The sequence below is a fragment of the Neoarius graeffei genome, chromosome 8, assembly GCF_027579695.1.
Source record: "Neoarius graeffei isolate fNeoGra1 chromosome 8, fNeoGra1.pri, whole genome shotgun sequence".
In the NCBI taxonomy this organism is placed as follows: Eukaryota; Metazoa; Chordata; class Actinopteri; order Siluriformes; family Ariidae; genus Neoarius; species Neoarius graeffei.
The window spans coordinates 16473551-16488105 of record NC_083576.1 but is presented as its reverse complement, the minus strand read 5'-3'; the positions used below and the strand labels follow the sequence as shown (position 1 = coordinate 16488105).

The 14555-nt window shown below is 42.0% G+C and overlaps 1 protein-coding gene across 3 annotated transcripts in view; it reads left to right on the top strand.

Annotated features, from left to right (window-relative positions):
• Positions 1-14555, top strand: part of aff2 (AF4/FMR2 family, member 2) — a 601714-nt gene that overhangs the window by 1301 nt on the left and 585858 nt on the right. For 2 of the 3 annotated variants that reach the window (XM_060927382.1, XM_060927380.1), the window contains exon 2: positions 13378-13563. The exons of the other annotated variant lie outside the window; for it this stretch is intronic. In XM_060927382.1, coding sequence (XP_060783365.1) covers positions 13378-13563 — 186 coding nt within the window. The remainder of the gene's footprint in view (positions 1-13377; positions 13564-14555) is intronic. 3 annotated transcript variants of the gene reach the window in all.

The window sequence follows — 14555 nt, the reverse complement described above, 5'->3', positions numbered from 1 at the left end:
ATAATGATCTTACAGTAAAAGTGAATAAAAAGGCAATTATAAAAAAAATCATGGTGTGAAAATTGAACACCAGTGCATTCCTACATGCTCTATTGTCAGCACGAGTTTCCTTACAATCTCATTCAGTCTCCATCATTCAATCGCAGCTCTTTCTTCTCTTCCTCGCCGTCTCGTGTATTTCATCCTCTTGTTCCTTTGTGTCTCCTGGTTGTCATCGTAGAAAATCACAGCGCTTTAGCACCTGCATTGTAAGGTGTAGAACAAGCTCGCCGAGCGCCTCCTTATGCTCCTCAAGCTCTTCAAGGCCCAATAGCTTTCAGAGCCACTTTTTTTTTTTTGGGTCCAATTAAGATTCTCTGCTTTGTCCCATTCAGTCTTTTGTACGTCTTGTTAATTTTACGATTGAAATGGTTTGGAAAGGTATATCTCTTGCAGCTCTGTTCGGAAGCATGGACTCGGCCTGTAAGCTCCAGTTCATTAGGACTTTTGTGCTCTTGAGTCTTTGTGCACTGTGGAATCGTTGAGTGTTTCAAGTTGGGGTTAGATCCACATTATCATCGATGAGTCTGAAAGGAGGAATGGTGTCTCTCTGTCAAGGAAGATGAGTTTGGACGACTTTCAGATCGTTGCTCTGAAACATCCTGTTTTTTTTTTGGTATCTAAATTACTTGTATGTATTTGGCAGACGCTTTTATCCAAATGAGACAAAATCCAATCCAATCCAAGCACAGAGCTGAGCAGCTCAGAGTGAAGAGTCCTGGATTGAAAGTCTCTCTGGTAGCCATGGGATTTAAACCTGTAACCTCCCAGTAAGGGTTTGGGCAATATATGATATGATGTGGCAAAAATATCGAAACATCAATATGTATCATATGATATGTTTCCTAATATCAAGGATCACGAAGCTCTATCAAAATACTCGTGTTGCCTTTAAAAAGTCTGCGAAAACATTTGGAAATGACTTAACACCGAAAAAAAAAAGGCATTGTGGTAACCTCGATATCACAGGAAACTATAGCATCGTAGCATCATGTATCGTGATATTCTTATTATATAGTGATACACAGTAGATGTGATACTATATTCTGACCATCCCGTCTCTACTGAGTAAACAAATTTCATGGAACAAGATCAGATTATTTAATAGCTACATTTAACAGTTATTCCACGAAATCGAGTCGTACATGAGCTGATAGCCACGAGGCGCATAGCACCGAGTCGACTACAAGCCATGTATGACGAGATTGAGTGGAATAACTATTTTATTCTATCCACATTCACTGGATTTTAAAAAGCAGAGCATTTTTATTTTTAGCAAATTTGATGAATAAAAACTTCATACAAAACGTCTGACAAAATCATTTCCGCTTACGATGTAAACAAACCAGTGAGATGACAGGAGCAATTTATGAAAAATGCTATAATAATCATAATAATTCTTGAAAACTAAAAAAAAAGATACGTTCTTACCATCAAATACTTTTATTCCATATTTTGTTGCTTTTTTTTGTATTTTCTGCGGTTTTGTTTTCGAATAGAGTTTTTATTTCATCCTCAGTTGGTTCAGCAACACGCTCCGCCATTTTGTTTTTCTCTACTCACAGTATATGAGCTCATAGCCTAGTAGTAGAGTAGCCAATCAGAGCACGCGATTGCGCATATCCAGTGAATGTGGATAGAATACTTTATTTTATACTTTGTGACGATGCCACTATAAATATGACAGGAGCAACTGTCTATTGATTTGAAAGGCTGTCTGATATTTCGGCTTCAGCTGAGTCAGTAGTCTATTATTATTATTATTATTATTCGTGGCATGGTAGTGAGTACCAGATGGATTGGTTTGAGTATTTCCGAACTTTCTGATCTCTTGGGATTTTGACATACAGCAATCTCGAGTGTACACAGAATGGCGCAGAAAACAAAAAACATCCAGCGAGCACTAGTTCTGCAGTCGGAAAAGCCTTGTTGATGAAAGAAGTCAATGGAGAATAGACCTAACGGGTTCGGAAGGCAAGGGTAACTCAAATAACTACTCTGTCCAGCCGTGGTGAGCTGAAAAGCATGACCAAATGCACCAGCTTGAAGGAGGTGGGCTCCAACCAGTGTTGTGCAAGTTGACACTTAACAAGAGCTCGCGCAAAGTTCAGTTCACGCCAGTTCAAATGACTTTCACGTTTGTAGTTCCCAGTCTCAAAAGTGACCAAGGTTACGTTCATGATTCCTGATTTTTTTTAGCTACTCTGAGTTTTTTTTTTATTTATTCTATATTTTTCAAGAGAAACTCCCTTGATACTTCCCTCCACAGCCCCAATCATTGGGAATTCTCAAATTAAATGAATTACTGTATGTTAGTATCGGCGGCACGGTGGTGTAGTGGTTAGCGCTGTCGCCTCACAGCAAGAAGGTCCTGGGTTCGAACCCCGGGTCCGGCGAGGGCCTTTCTGTGTGGAGTTTGCATGTTCTCCCCGTGTCCGCGTGGGTTTCCTCCGGGTGCTCCGGTTTCCCCCACAGTCCAAAGACATGCAGGTTAGGTTAACTGGTGACTCTAAATTGACCGTAGGTGTGAATGTGAGTGTGAATGGTTGTTTGTGTCTATATATCAGCCCTGTGATGACCTGGCGACTTGTCCAGGGTGTACCCCGCCTTTCGCCCGTAGTCAGCTGGGATAGGCTCCAGCTTGCCTGCGACCCTGTAGAAGGATAAAGCGGCTAGAGATAATGAGATGAGATGAGATGTTAGTATCGAATCACAGACAGAGGTTACGCCAAGAAAAACCAAAAGCAATGTGAGTGTATGTTTGAAACCTTAATGTACCGTAAAGCACGACAACTCAAAACTGACCGGTTTACAAATGTAGTTTTCGGGTGCCGTCTTAAAACACACGTTTTTGTTCTTCTGATGTTTTCTGGTGATTGACAAACAGCATTTTGGTGCATTACTGCCACCTACTGGTAGGGATCTTGTGGCGTGTGAGTGACAAGACAAGACAGGAAGGATTTATTTATCACACGTACACTCAAGCCCAGTGAAATGTCTCCTCTGCATTTAACCCATCTGAAGCAGTGAACACACACACATACCCAGAGCAGTGAGCAGCTATATTACAGCTCAAGGGCACTTCAGCCCAACCTTTGGGACCACCCAAAGGAAACCCACACAGACACGGGGAGAACATGCAAACTCCACACCGAAAGGCCCCCGTCGGCTACTGGGCTCGAACCCAGAACCTTCTTGCTGTGAGGTGACAGTGCTAACCGCTACACCATGTTCACGTTCAGTAGCTGCAAATTAATCGATTAATTCAGTTCACCATTCAACAAAGATATGAACATGTTCAATGAACATGGGGACGCCATGGCCTAAAGGTTAGAGAAGCAGGTTCAATTCCCTGGACCAGCAGGAATGGCTGAAGTGCCCTTGAGCAAGGCACCTAACCCCTAACTGCTCTGGGGAACATTGTACGTCGTTCTGGATAAGAGTGTCTGCTAAATGCCATGAATGTAATGTAATGAACGGCACACACGCACAACACTGGCTACAACAGCAGGTAGACCACGCACATGTCACCTGAGATACAGGAATCTGATGCTCGAATTGAAGTCTGAACATTGCAACCTGATCATTTTCATCTCCTTTTTCCCAAGAGGTCAGAAAACCTTTCTATAATGTATCAAGCAAAATAACCCGAGCGAAGATTAAAGCGAAACTGAATAAATTTTGCAAACAGCGTGTACTCGTGAAAGAATAAACACTCTCAATTAACATTCTCAGTTTAAGCGCAGTGATATTTCTGATCCCAAAGCATATACTTATGCAGTTATTCACTCTGATTTACTTTTTTGGAATTTAATAATTATCCTGCCCTACTTCTCTACCCCAAGGCTAAAATTCAGCCGCTTTATTGATTCTCACCCAGTGTTTTTTCTTTTTTTGTGTGCGTTTTTGGTGCTCGAACATGTGCTGAATATAATCAAGGCAAAATCGGTGGGGTGCAAAGTGTAGCGAGGTGCAAAAACGAAGCCCTGGGAAGACACAAATGAATTTGAAAAACGCAGAGGAAGAAGTACGAACACGGCTGAGCTTTTCTGTGTTGACGCACCACGGCTTGATTGCACGACTACCACAATTACTTCTGCTTTCCACGCAAGCTGCGAGTCAGACGTCGGAGGCCCAGTTTGAGACATGTTTTTGCAAAACTCGTTTCATGATGGTAATTACTCCCCCTCGCTGGCACCTTTGGTGGATACGTGTTTTTTTTTTTTTTTTAGGTGTTGTTCTGTAATTAGTTGATTTAAGAATTTTGGAATATGAGCATGCAAGCTTGTCAGTGCTGATGTTTGAAAGCAGAGTAACTGAAGTCTAATTACTCGTGATATTGGTTTTATAGGTATTCCCCATCACTGGTGAGAGAAGACCATGCAATTAGGTGCAGTCGTTTATTACACCTCGCTTTTCATTTGAAGGTGCTTTATGGCAGCCCGGAGAGTAATTCCAGAAGGAATTATCGAATGCCTCAATTGCGCCGATTTTTTTCACCCCCCTCTCTGTCCAACTTGTCCCTTCTCAGCAGGGATTTGTGTGCAAAATAATTCATTTTTATGTGCTCATGTGAAAATGTGCAAGGTGCTGAATGCGCAACCTGATCTTAGACGAAATTCACAGAAGAATGATTTTGTTGGCTTTTGCAGCACTGAAGTCATAAGAAAAGCTGCTAAACTCATCTTCAGCCAAAGCTTACCTTTTCGTACGAGCTGGCTTGAGCGAATTTTGACAAATTAGCATGTCTGAGATCACCTTGGAACTGGAGAGTTGACGCATTTAGATGTATTTTTATTTTATTTTATTTTTTTACCATGTTTGAATCCACAGGCTGAAAGATTTACATTTACTCCAGATCATCTGGTATGAAATAAGTGCAATGAGCTATTTAGTTTTGTTTTTTTTATTATTATTTGCACACATGAGGCCTTTTTATTCCAATAAGTACAGAGATACCTGATATTTAACCTGACGTCATGTTTTACTACAATTACCTCAAAAATACAATCATTAATATAGTTAAAAAAAATCAAAGTTTTGTATTAACGTGTGACTCCATTAACGTCTCATCCTTTTCCATATTCACCCTGATGATCGATCGATCTATCTATCTATCTATCTATCTATCTATCTATCTATCTATCTATCTATCTATCTATCTATCTATCTATCTATCTATCTACGGTATCTATCTGCAATAATCCACAAGCCACACGTTCAACAGGAAGTCATGAAATTCTTGAAGATCATGAGAAGAAAAAATGTAGGTTCTTTTTTTTTTTTTTTGTATTTTTGTTATATTGAAAGAAATTATTAATTAAAAAACACATTTTAAGTAAATCATTAGAATGCCCATAAAGTCCTCATGGCATTTGCGTACACTGATCAGCCATAATGTTATGACCACTGACAATTGACGTGAATAACACTGATTGATTATCTCATTACAGTGGCACCTGTCAAGGGATGGGATATATTTGGCAGCAAGAGAACAGTCAATCCTCAAAGCTGATGTGTTGGAAGCAAGAAAAATGGACAAGCGTAAGGATCTGAGCAGGCTTGTAGTACTCGAGCCCGACTCATGCCCTCATTTTAAGGACTCGTGACGTGACTTGACTTGACTTGGACTTGAGCACTGATGACTCGGACTCGGACTCGCGCATTCATTAACTGCATTCGGACTTGTAAATTGGAGACAAGGACTCAGATTTTTTTCTTTATTTTTTGTAACATGCCATAATGATTTGGCATATTTATATTTATATCTACATTAATTTTTATACTAATTTCATGCAAGAGAATGCACATTCATCTGTTCATACATCATGTTCAGGAACAATCTAACGTTAATGGAGCTAAAATGCCTGGAGAGACGCCCCTAGGATTGTCCGCTTTGCTTATACGGACTTCTCGTGCAGTGGGAAAAATGCACTGCTATGTGTTCCATATGTAGAAGAACTATTGAGGAGACGACGGGGACAACCTCGAACTTCAATCGTCGTTTGGCAAGACTCCACCCAGAGAAGGAAGTGACACGCTATGTTCATTGCCCTGTTGATAGTGGGGCTTGCTTGCTGAGCGATGAACTAGCTTTTTATCTGTAGCATGTTAACTAAAATGGGGCAGTCAAGCAGTAACGTTCGTCCAACACGGTAGCAGAGACGGTTTCACATAAAGGCAGCAATGACCACCGTCAAATGGTGCAGATGGAGTCTTGTTCTCGGACTTGAAGTAGATCAACAGTGGACTCGATTTGGACTTGATTCTAAATTTTCTTGAATGACTTGGACTTGACTCAGACTTGAACACTGGGAACTCGAGACTGGACTCAGACTTGAGGTTTAGTGACTCGACTACAACACTGGCTCTGAGTGACTTTGACAAGGGCCAAATTATGATGGCTAGATGACTGGGTCTGAGCATTTCCAAAATGGAACATCTTGTGGGGTGTTCCCGGTATGCAGGGGTTAGTACCTACCAAAAGTAGTCCAAGGAAGAAGGACAACCAGTGAACCGGTGACAGGGTCATGGGTGGCCAAGGCTTATTGATTCGCATGGGGCATGAAGCTTAGCCCATATGGTCCAATCTGACAGAAGAGCTACTGTAGCACAAACTGCTGAAAAAGTTAATGTTGCCACCTTTCTGATTTAGCCAGCATTAACTTTTTCAGCACTTCTGTGGGATTGGACCATCTGGGCTAGCCTTCATGCGAATCAATAAGCCTTTGACAACCAGGTCACCGGTTCCCCGGTTGTCCTTCCTTGGACCACTTTTGGTAGGTACTAACCACTGCATACTGGGAACACCCCACAAGATGTGCCATTTTGGAGAGGCTCAGACCCAGTCATCTAGCCATCACAATTTGGTCCTTGTCAAAGTCACTCAGATCCTTACGCTTGCCCATTTTTCCTGCTTCCAACACATCAGCTTTGAGAACTGACTGTTCTCTTGCTGCCTAATATATCCCACCCCTTGACAGGTGCCACTGTAATGAGATAATCAATCAGTGTTATTCACTTCACCTGTCAGTGGTCATAATGTTATAGCTGATTGGTGTAGATAATTGCTAGTTAATATAGTTCGCTAGTTAGCAGGGATACATTTTGTTATTTTGCTAATCCTGTGCTCAAAATTTCCATTTTACTGAAGAGTCACATGCAGCCAAAGAAAGCTTGTGAAAAATATGAGATATTCTTGCCTGAGATTGTGATTTCTTCTATCCAGTGTTGATAAATTATTTAAAAACAAAGTAATTTCGAGGGCTAATTAGCACCACAGTTTTGGGATCACTGCAGAGGATCCACTATGATGTTAGACTGTTTTATGACCGGGACTGTGGAGAGGTTGACTGTTTGGAAAGTATTTACGATTATCAGTAGTAATAGCAGTAGCATTTCCCAGCTTCTATCATTGTCTGTCTTGCTCCCAGAGCTCAGCTGGGTGTTATATATCCCCCACACTCGTGTGATGAGCACAGCTCAGCGCCAATCTCATTTGTGCCCGGCGTGAAAAAAGCAGCCGTGCCAGGCACTGACTCGTCCAGCCCCTGTGCCCACCATACGGGCAAAGAGCCTTGGCAGTTGGCACCCCATGTCTGAGCAGAAGCTGCCAAGTTACTATGCCCATGGCCTCGTTTTGCCACCTGCCAAAGGAAAGCCAAATGCTGCAGAATGATAAAGCAGGAACCTTGAACCGGTGCCCATTTTATTGGATGTGGGAATGAAAGGTGATGGTTTGGCACCTCTTTGACCACCATGTTTGGCATTCAATGAACAATTTCATCTGGAGGAAGGAAGCCCACCGAAGCCTTCAATGAAACCTGTAGAAAGCATTGAGAGATGGAGAATGTTCCCACTTCATCAGTTTTGGCAGGGCTGCATGATTTCAGCGAGTGATTGATTTCAGTGTTTTCAGAGTTACAGTGTTGGTATTGGATTCCTGAGACGAAATGAAATACAAATCCGCTGTGAAAATCTCACGTTCAGAGTTATTCCACACATCAGTTGCCAGTCCCAAAAAATTCTTCATGGGGAAAATCCATCAGCGATAGGTTACACCAGACCTCTCCAGCTTAATCCCCGATTGGCAGGCGCACTCCGCAAAAGTTATTAACTCCGTACTAATTACAGTGGCCCTAATAAGACCTGAGGTAATGACTCCATGAATGCAAATGCGCATTAAATTTTACACCCAAGCAGGCTTGACGGCATTGTTTAGACCAGAATGTCACCCAGTGTGAGATTGTGTTGACTCAAACATTAATGGTGCTGAAAACTAAAACAGAAACATGACCGCAGCGAGGTGTCGGAGCAAACGCTGAAGTATCCAGTGTTGAAGTATCGTTTTGATATCAAATAATTAAAAACGAACACATTTCAATGTATTCAGAATTGTTATAAGGATTTAATGTTTCTATCTATCTATCTATCTATCTATCTATCTATCTATCTATCTATCTGATTGGCTACTCTACTACGAGGCTATCAGCTTTTATACGGTGAGTAGAGAAAAACAAAATGGTGGCGCGTGTTGCTGAACCAACCGAGGCTGAAATAAAAACTATTCGAAAACAAAACCCGCAAAATTACAAAAAAGCAACAACAACAAAAAAAAAATGGAATGAAAGTATTGGTGGTAAGAACATACCGTTTTTTAATTTTTCAAGAAATATTATTATCACATTTTTCACAAATTGCTCCTGTCATTTCGCCGGTTTGTTTACATTCTAAGTGGAGCTGATTTTGTTGGACGTTTTGTATAAAGTTCTTATTTATTGAATTTGCAAAAAATAAAAATAAAAATGCTCTGTTGCTCAAAATCCACTGAATGTGGATAGAATAAAACAGTTATTCACTCAATCTCATCGTACATGACTTATAGCCAACTCGGTATATATGTATGAGTGTTGTTGAGCAATCCTCAATTCTCAAATCTGATTGGTCAGAAGGTGTTGATTAATTTTGGTAAGCAACAGATTTGACAGTAGTTATGGTTGACAGTGGCACTGTACACTAAACACTGCAGCTCACTGAAGTTTATATCTGAATAATGCTTAACTGGAAGGGCACTCGGTAGAGTGTATACGTCCGCCAAGCCACATATCTGGATTTGCATTAAAGTCTAATCAATTGTTCCTTGACCCATGGCTCACCTTTCGTCAAAATTTCATCAAAATCCGTTCAATACTTTTTGAGTTACTTTGGTAACAGACAAAAAACGGAGGCGAAAACATAACCTCGTCCAACAAATTTGGTGGATATGGTGACAGTTTTGTAAGGAGTCTCCAGTGTCAGGGCTTTGGAACAGGTCAGACAGAAAGACTTCAAGATGGAGGAGCTTGGATGTTCCACAACATTAAATGTAACTACAAATGGATAAAAAGTATGACGGTTTGTTTTTTTCCTTCTTCTTCTTTTGGCTGCTCCCATCCATTCGGGGTCACCACAGCAGGTCTATTCCGCATGTTGATTTGGCACCAGATGCCCTTCTTGATGCAACCCTCCCCAGTCTATCCAGGCTTGGGACTGGCACTAAGTATGCACTGTCCTTTACAACCCCAGTGGCTGGGTATTTTACCTAATCTGCATGTCTTTGGACTGTGGAAGAAACACACAGACACAGGGAGAACAAGCAAACTCCACACAGAAAGGCCCCCTTCAGCCACTGGGCTCGAACCCAGAGCCTTCTTGCTGTGAGGTGACAGTGCTAACCACTACACCACCGTGCCACTCTCAATGGATTATTGCTATGATGTAAGAGGAATAAAACACAAGATGTGCTGTTAGAGGAAAATCATCAATTTGCGGTAGGGTCATTGATTATTTTCCTGTAACGTTTTGCCTTGTCGTGTTTTATTCCTTACTTAATGCACATGTGTAAATATATTGGTTGTATGTTTTCCCTCAGGCAAAACATGGTACATTACTTTCCAAGGACATTTAAATGTTGCTACATATTTTTTGACAATAATCTGGGCAAATGCTTTCATAAGAAGTTTTTTTTTTGTTGTAGTACTTTAATCCAGCTGTTTTAGATGTGTCTGTCTTTATCTAAAAAGGCTATACAGATGAAGAAGGCCTTGAAGTCATTCTGTGTTGAACAATTCCATTGCAATTACGTTCACCTTTCCCGGATTATGAAACCAAACAGGAGCCACATCTGGACTTCAGACATAATAGAATCAAAGAATCTGCACTTTTCCATTTAAAAGAAATCCATAAAAGAAGTTTGGTATTCATATGGATGCCTTTCATGTTGAAGTGTCTTCTGACTAATAGGTTAATTTTTATACCGCTGAGCAATTTACTCATTACATGCAAAGGTCACTCGTTCTACAGACTGCTATGTCTGACAAATATGAAGATTAAATAGAGGCAGGTAAGCATCTGTACAGCTCCAGAGCACCATTCCCATGTCCTTTTGGATGAATCGGTTTGTCTTCGGGCATTGTCCTAGCCCATTTGGCAAGGGTCCATCTTGTAAGCCTTGAATATTGTATTTTGCTTGTCTTTTATTAAAGCAAGGATTATATACAGTTGCAAAGTTCAGGATATTTTGAATGCAGTTTCATTCATTGCAAAACATTGGACAAGATTTCCATGTACAAGAACTTCACTACTTCACCATAATACTCAGTCACCCTCCCATTTTATATTCCCTTCAGCCTTATTCCTTCAAACACATACAAATTGAAAGAGGATGAAATTAAATGTAGTTATATTAAAAGAAAATCTTTTGTGGGTGGCACGATGGTGTAGTGGTTAACACTGTCGCCTCACAGCAAGAAGGTCCTGGGTTCGAGCCCAGTGGCTGACGAGGGCCTTTCTGTGTGGAGTTTGCATGTTCTCCCCGTGTCTGCGTGGGTTTCCTCCGGATCCTCCGGTTTCCCCTACAGTCCAAAGACATGCAGGTTAGGCTAATTGGTGGCTCCAAATTGATCGTAGGTGTGAGTGTGAGTGTGAATGGTTGTTTGTCTCTATGTGTCAGCCATGCAATGATCTGGTGACTTGTCCAGGGTGTACCCCGCCCCTCGGCCATAGTCAGCTGAGATAGGCTCCAGCTTGCCCGCGACCCTGCACAGGATAAGCGGTTACGGATAATGGATGGATGGATAACGGCGTGAACGGGACTGATCCTGTACTGGACAGTGTTGCGCCCGACAGGTTGGATGCAGAGGACCAGGCATCCACCGGTTGTCATCCTGCGACTGGCCAAACCAACACAAATAAGCAGTGTGACAGTGCAAAAAGACACAAGTGACAAATGCTGAATATAAGATTGCGATTGAGTGTCATGAAAGAGCAATGCTTGAAAGGGTAGAGGTGTTGGAAAGAGGACATTTAGTCAGTGGGAAGCAAGAGGCATGTTCAGGATGGGCTTGGTCATCCCTGTAATCATTGGGGCTTTGAGTTCAGTCCCAAAGAAATTGAAGACCTAGCTAGACATGCTTGATATTAAATATGATATTAAAACCTTGCAAAAGTCAGCACTAGTTGGAACAGCACACATGTTGCAGAAAGTGCTGTCTGTCTGAGGTCCTTGTTGCGACTTGACAGATAGCAGAAAGTACCAGGACAAACTGACTAATTCAAAAAATGATGTACTGTGCGACATAGAAATAATAATAATAACAAAGTTAGCAGAACTAACAATGGGGAAACCCACCATCACAATTATTAATTTCTCATCCACTCCACTTGGGAATGGTTTGAATGGAACCAAAATTAGGCGACTACGTTCTCTAGGATGCTTTAGAGCAGAACACTTCTGAATTCCCATTGGTTGCCCATTGGTCGCTTTGACACTCTTGCCGTGTTTAGTGTGAACGTGTTTAGGGCAAGACTTGTTCTTAGCTATGTGAGGTGCTTTGATGAAAAAAGAAAATTCTTAAACCATCATAGTTTTTAAATAAAAAATGAACACTGATACCGAATGATACTCAAGGTTTTAGTATCAATACCAAAAAAAAAAAGTGGCTGCGTGCCATCTTTGCTGGTATGGAAGCAAAATATAGCGAGCTCCAGAAACAAGTACTATTTGATCAGCGAGTTCCAGGAAGGCTTTGGAATAGGGTTGAAAGGCTGCTTGATGTCAATGCGTCGCAGGCTAGGAGAACGATGATGAGGAGAACAGACTACATGCAACTGCTTGAGCAAAGGATTAAGCAGGAGCACCCCAAGGCCAATATTGAGCCATGTGAGAAAAGATGATGATGATGATGATGGAAAAAAAATTCAGCTTAAACTGATGTGCAAATAGGATAGAAAGGTGATTTGCTTAAAACTCTGGTATTCAAAATAGTCCTTTGTGCCATCATCATTCATGAATTAACCATCATTCATGGTCACATGTCGATCAGAGACTACTAAATTGAATCGTATTGCATCGCACCCACAAACAGATGCAAGACAAGGTAGGTCTACTTGATGGATATGCCACATCAACTGGACTACGCTTCGGCATCAACAAAGCCAAGGTGCTGATCGCTAACACCAACAACAGAGAGCTAGTGAAGATAAAAATAAATGTCATAGAGGAAGTTGAAGATTTCACCTACCTTGGCAGCATCATAGACAGCACAGGAGGAACAGACAAGGACGTAAGAGCTAGAATGAGAAAAGCCAGGACAGACTTTGTAATACTGGGTAACATCTGGAAGGCATGCAACATCTCGACTTCCACAAAACTGCAGATGTTCAACTCAAACGTGAAATCAGTTGTGTTGGATGGGGCAGAAACTTAGTGAACAACAAAAACACCCCTAAAGACGATCCAGGCTTTTGTCAACAGATGCCTACGTAGGATCCTAAGTATATGATGGCCAGAAAAGATTACTACCAATGAAGAATTGCTGGCAAGAACAAAAGAAACACCCATGGTAACCCAAATACAGTGAAGAAAATGGAGGTGGATTGGCTATACTCTACGGAAACCTAGGAACAATATCACAAGACCGGCATTACAATGGAACCATCCATCCATTATCCATAACCACTTAGCCTGTGCAGGGTCGCAGGCAAGCTGGAGCCTATCCCACCTGACTATGGGCAAGAGGTGGGGTACACCCTGGACAAGTCGCCAGATCATCGCAGGGCTGACACATAGAGACAAACACCCATTCACACCTACAGTCAATTTAGAGCCATCAATTAGCCTAACCTGCATGTCTTTGGACTGTGGGGCAAACTGGAGCACCCAGAGGGTACCCACACAGACATGGGGAGAACATGCAAGCTTCACACAGAAAGGCCCCCGTCGGCCACTGGGCTCGAACCCAGAGCCTTCTTGCTGTGAGGCGACAGTACTAACCACTACACCACTGTGCCACCCTACAGTAGAACCCCCAGAAGAAAAGAAAGAGAGGTCGCCCAAGGAATACCTGGAGACGGAACACAGCAGCAGAGATCCAGACAGCTGGCTACATCTGGGAGCAGTTGGAGAAAGAAGCACAGAACAAGACAGAGTGGAGGAAGATTGTCAGTGGCCAATGTTCCTGTTTGGAAACACAGACTTAAGCAGAAGTAAGCAAGCATCTCATCGTATCATTGTATAGTTGCATATCATACAAGATTCAGTGATATCATCAAATACTGAATTGCTTACGAAGCAAAATTGTTTTGTATCGTGTAGAAGGCTGAGGTTTGCACCCTGAGTATTAACAATATATCAGTTCTTGGCATGTTTGGGCAGCACAGTGGTATAGCAGTTAGCATTACATGGCATTTAGCAGACGCTCTCATTCAGAGCAATGTACAGCATACCCAGAGCAGCCTCAGGAGCAGTTGGGGGTTAGATGTCTTGCTCAAGGGCACTTCAGACATTCCTGCTGGTCCAGGGAATTGAACCAGCAATCTTTCAGTCCTAAAGCTGCTTCTCTAAACATTAGGCCACAGCTTCTCTGTTAGCACTGTTGCCTCACAACAAGAAGGTTCTGGGTTCGAGCCCAGTGGCAGACAGGGGCTTTTCTGTGTGGAGTTTGCTTGTCAGACATGTCCACAAGCGCTGGAGACCGGCGGTTTTCTCCACCTACACAGATGGTCTGCGCCAACTACTCGATCCCAGAAAGAAAAAAAAAAAAAAACACTTGCATTTCAGTGTTCAAGTGACTCATATCGTCTCCGCTGCCCATAATTTGCTGCAAATCCAATTATTGCACTACGAAATTGTCTTAGATTCGGGTCTAACATGACTGGAAGTGACGCCATATTTGTTGATCGATTCTCATGCTCTGTTTGGCTGAACCGGACCACGTGACCATGCCATAGCATATGTACTGTAGTTATGTTACAGAGCCAGACAGCATACTGCAGAGGGTAACTGAAAAAGCCAAGCACACACATCTGGAGGGAAATTTCACACATATTTTGCAAGTATTTTACAGGGAAATAGTTAGTAATTTATTAGCTGAGAATGCACCAGAAGGCATGCAAATTTCAAAATTTTCTGGGGCAGGGCATGCCTCCAGACCCCCCTAACATTAGCATGCCTTTGCTGCCGCAAATCCCAGAGCCGC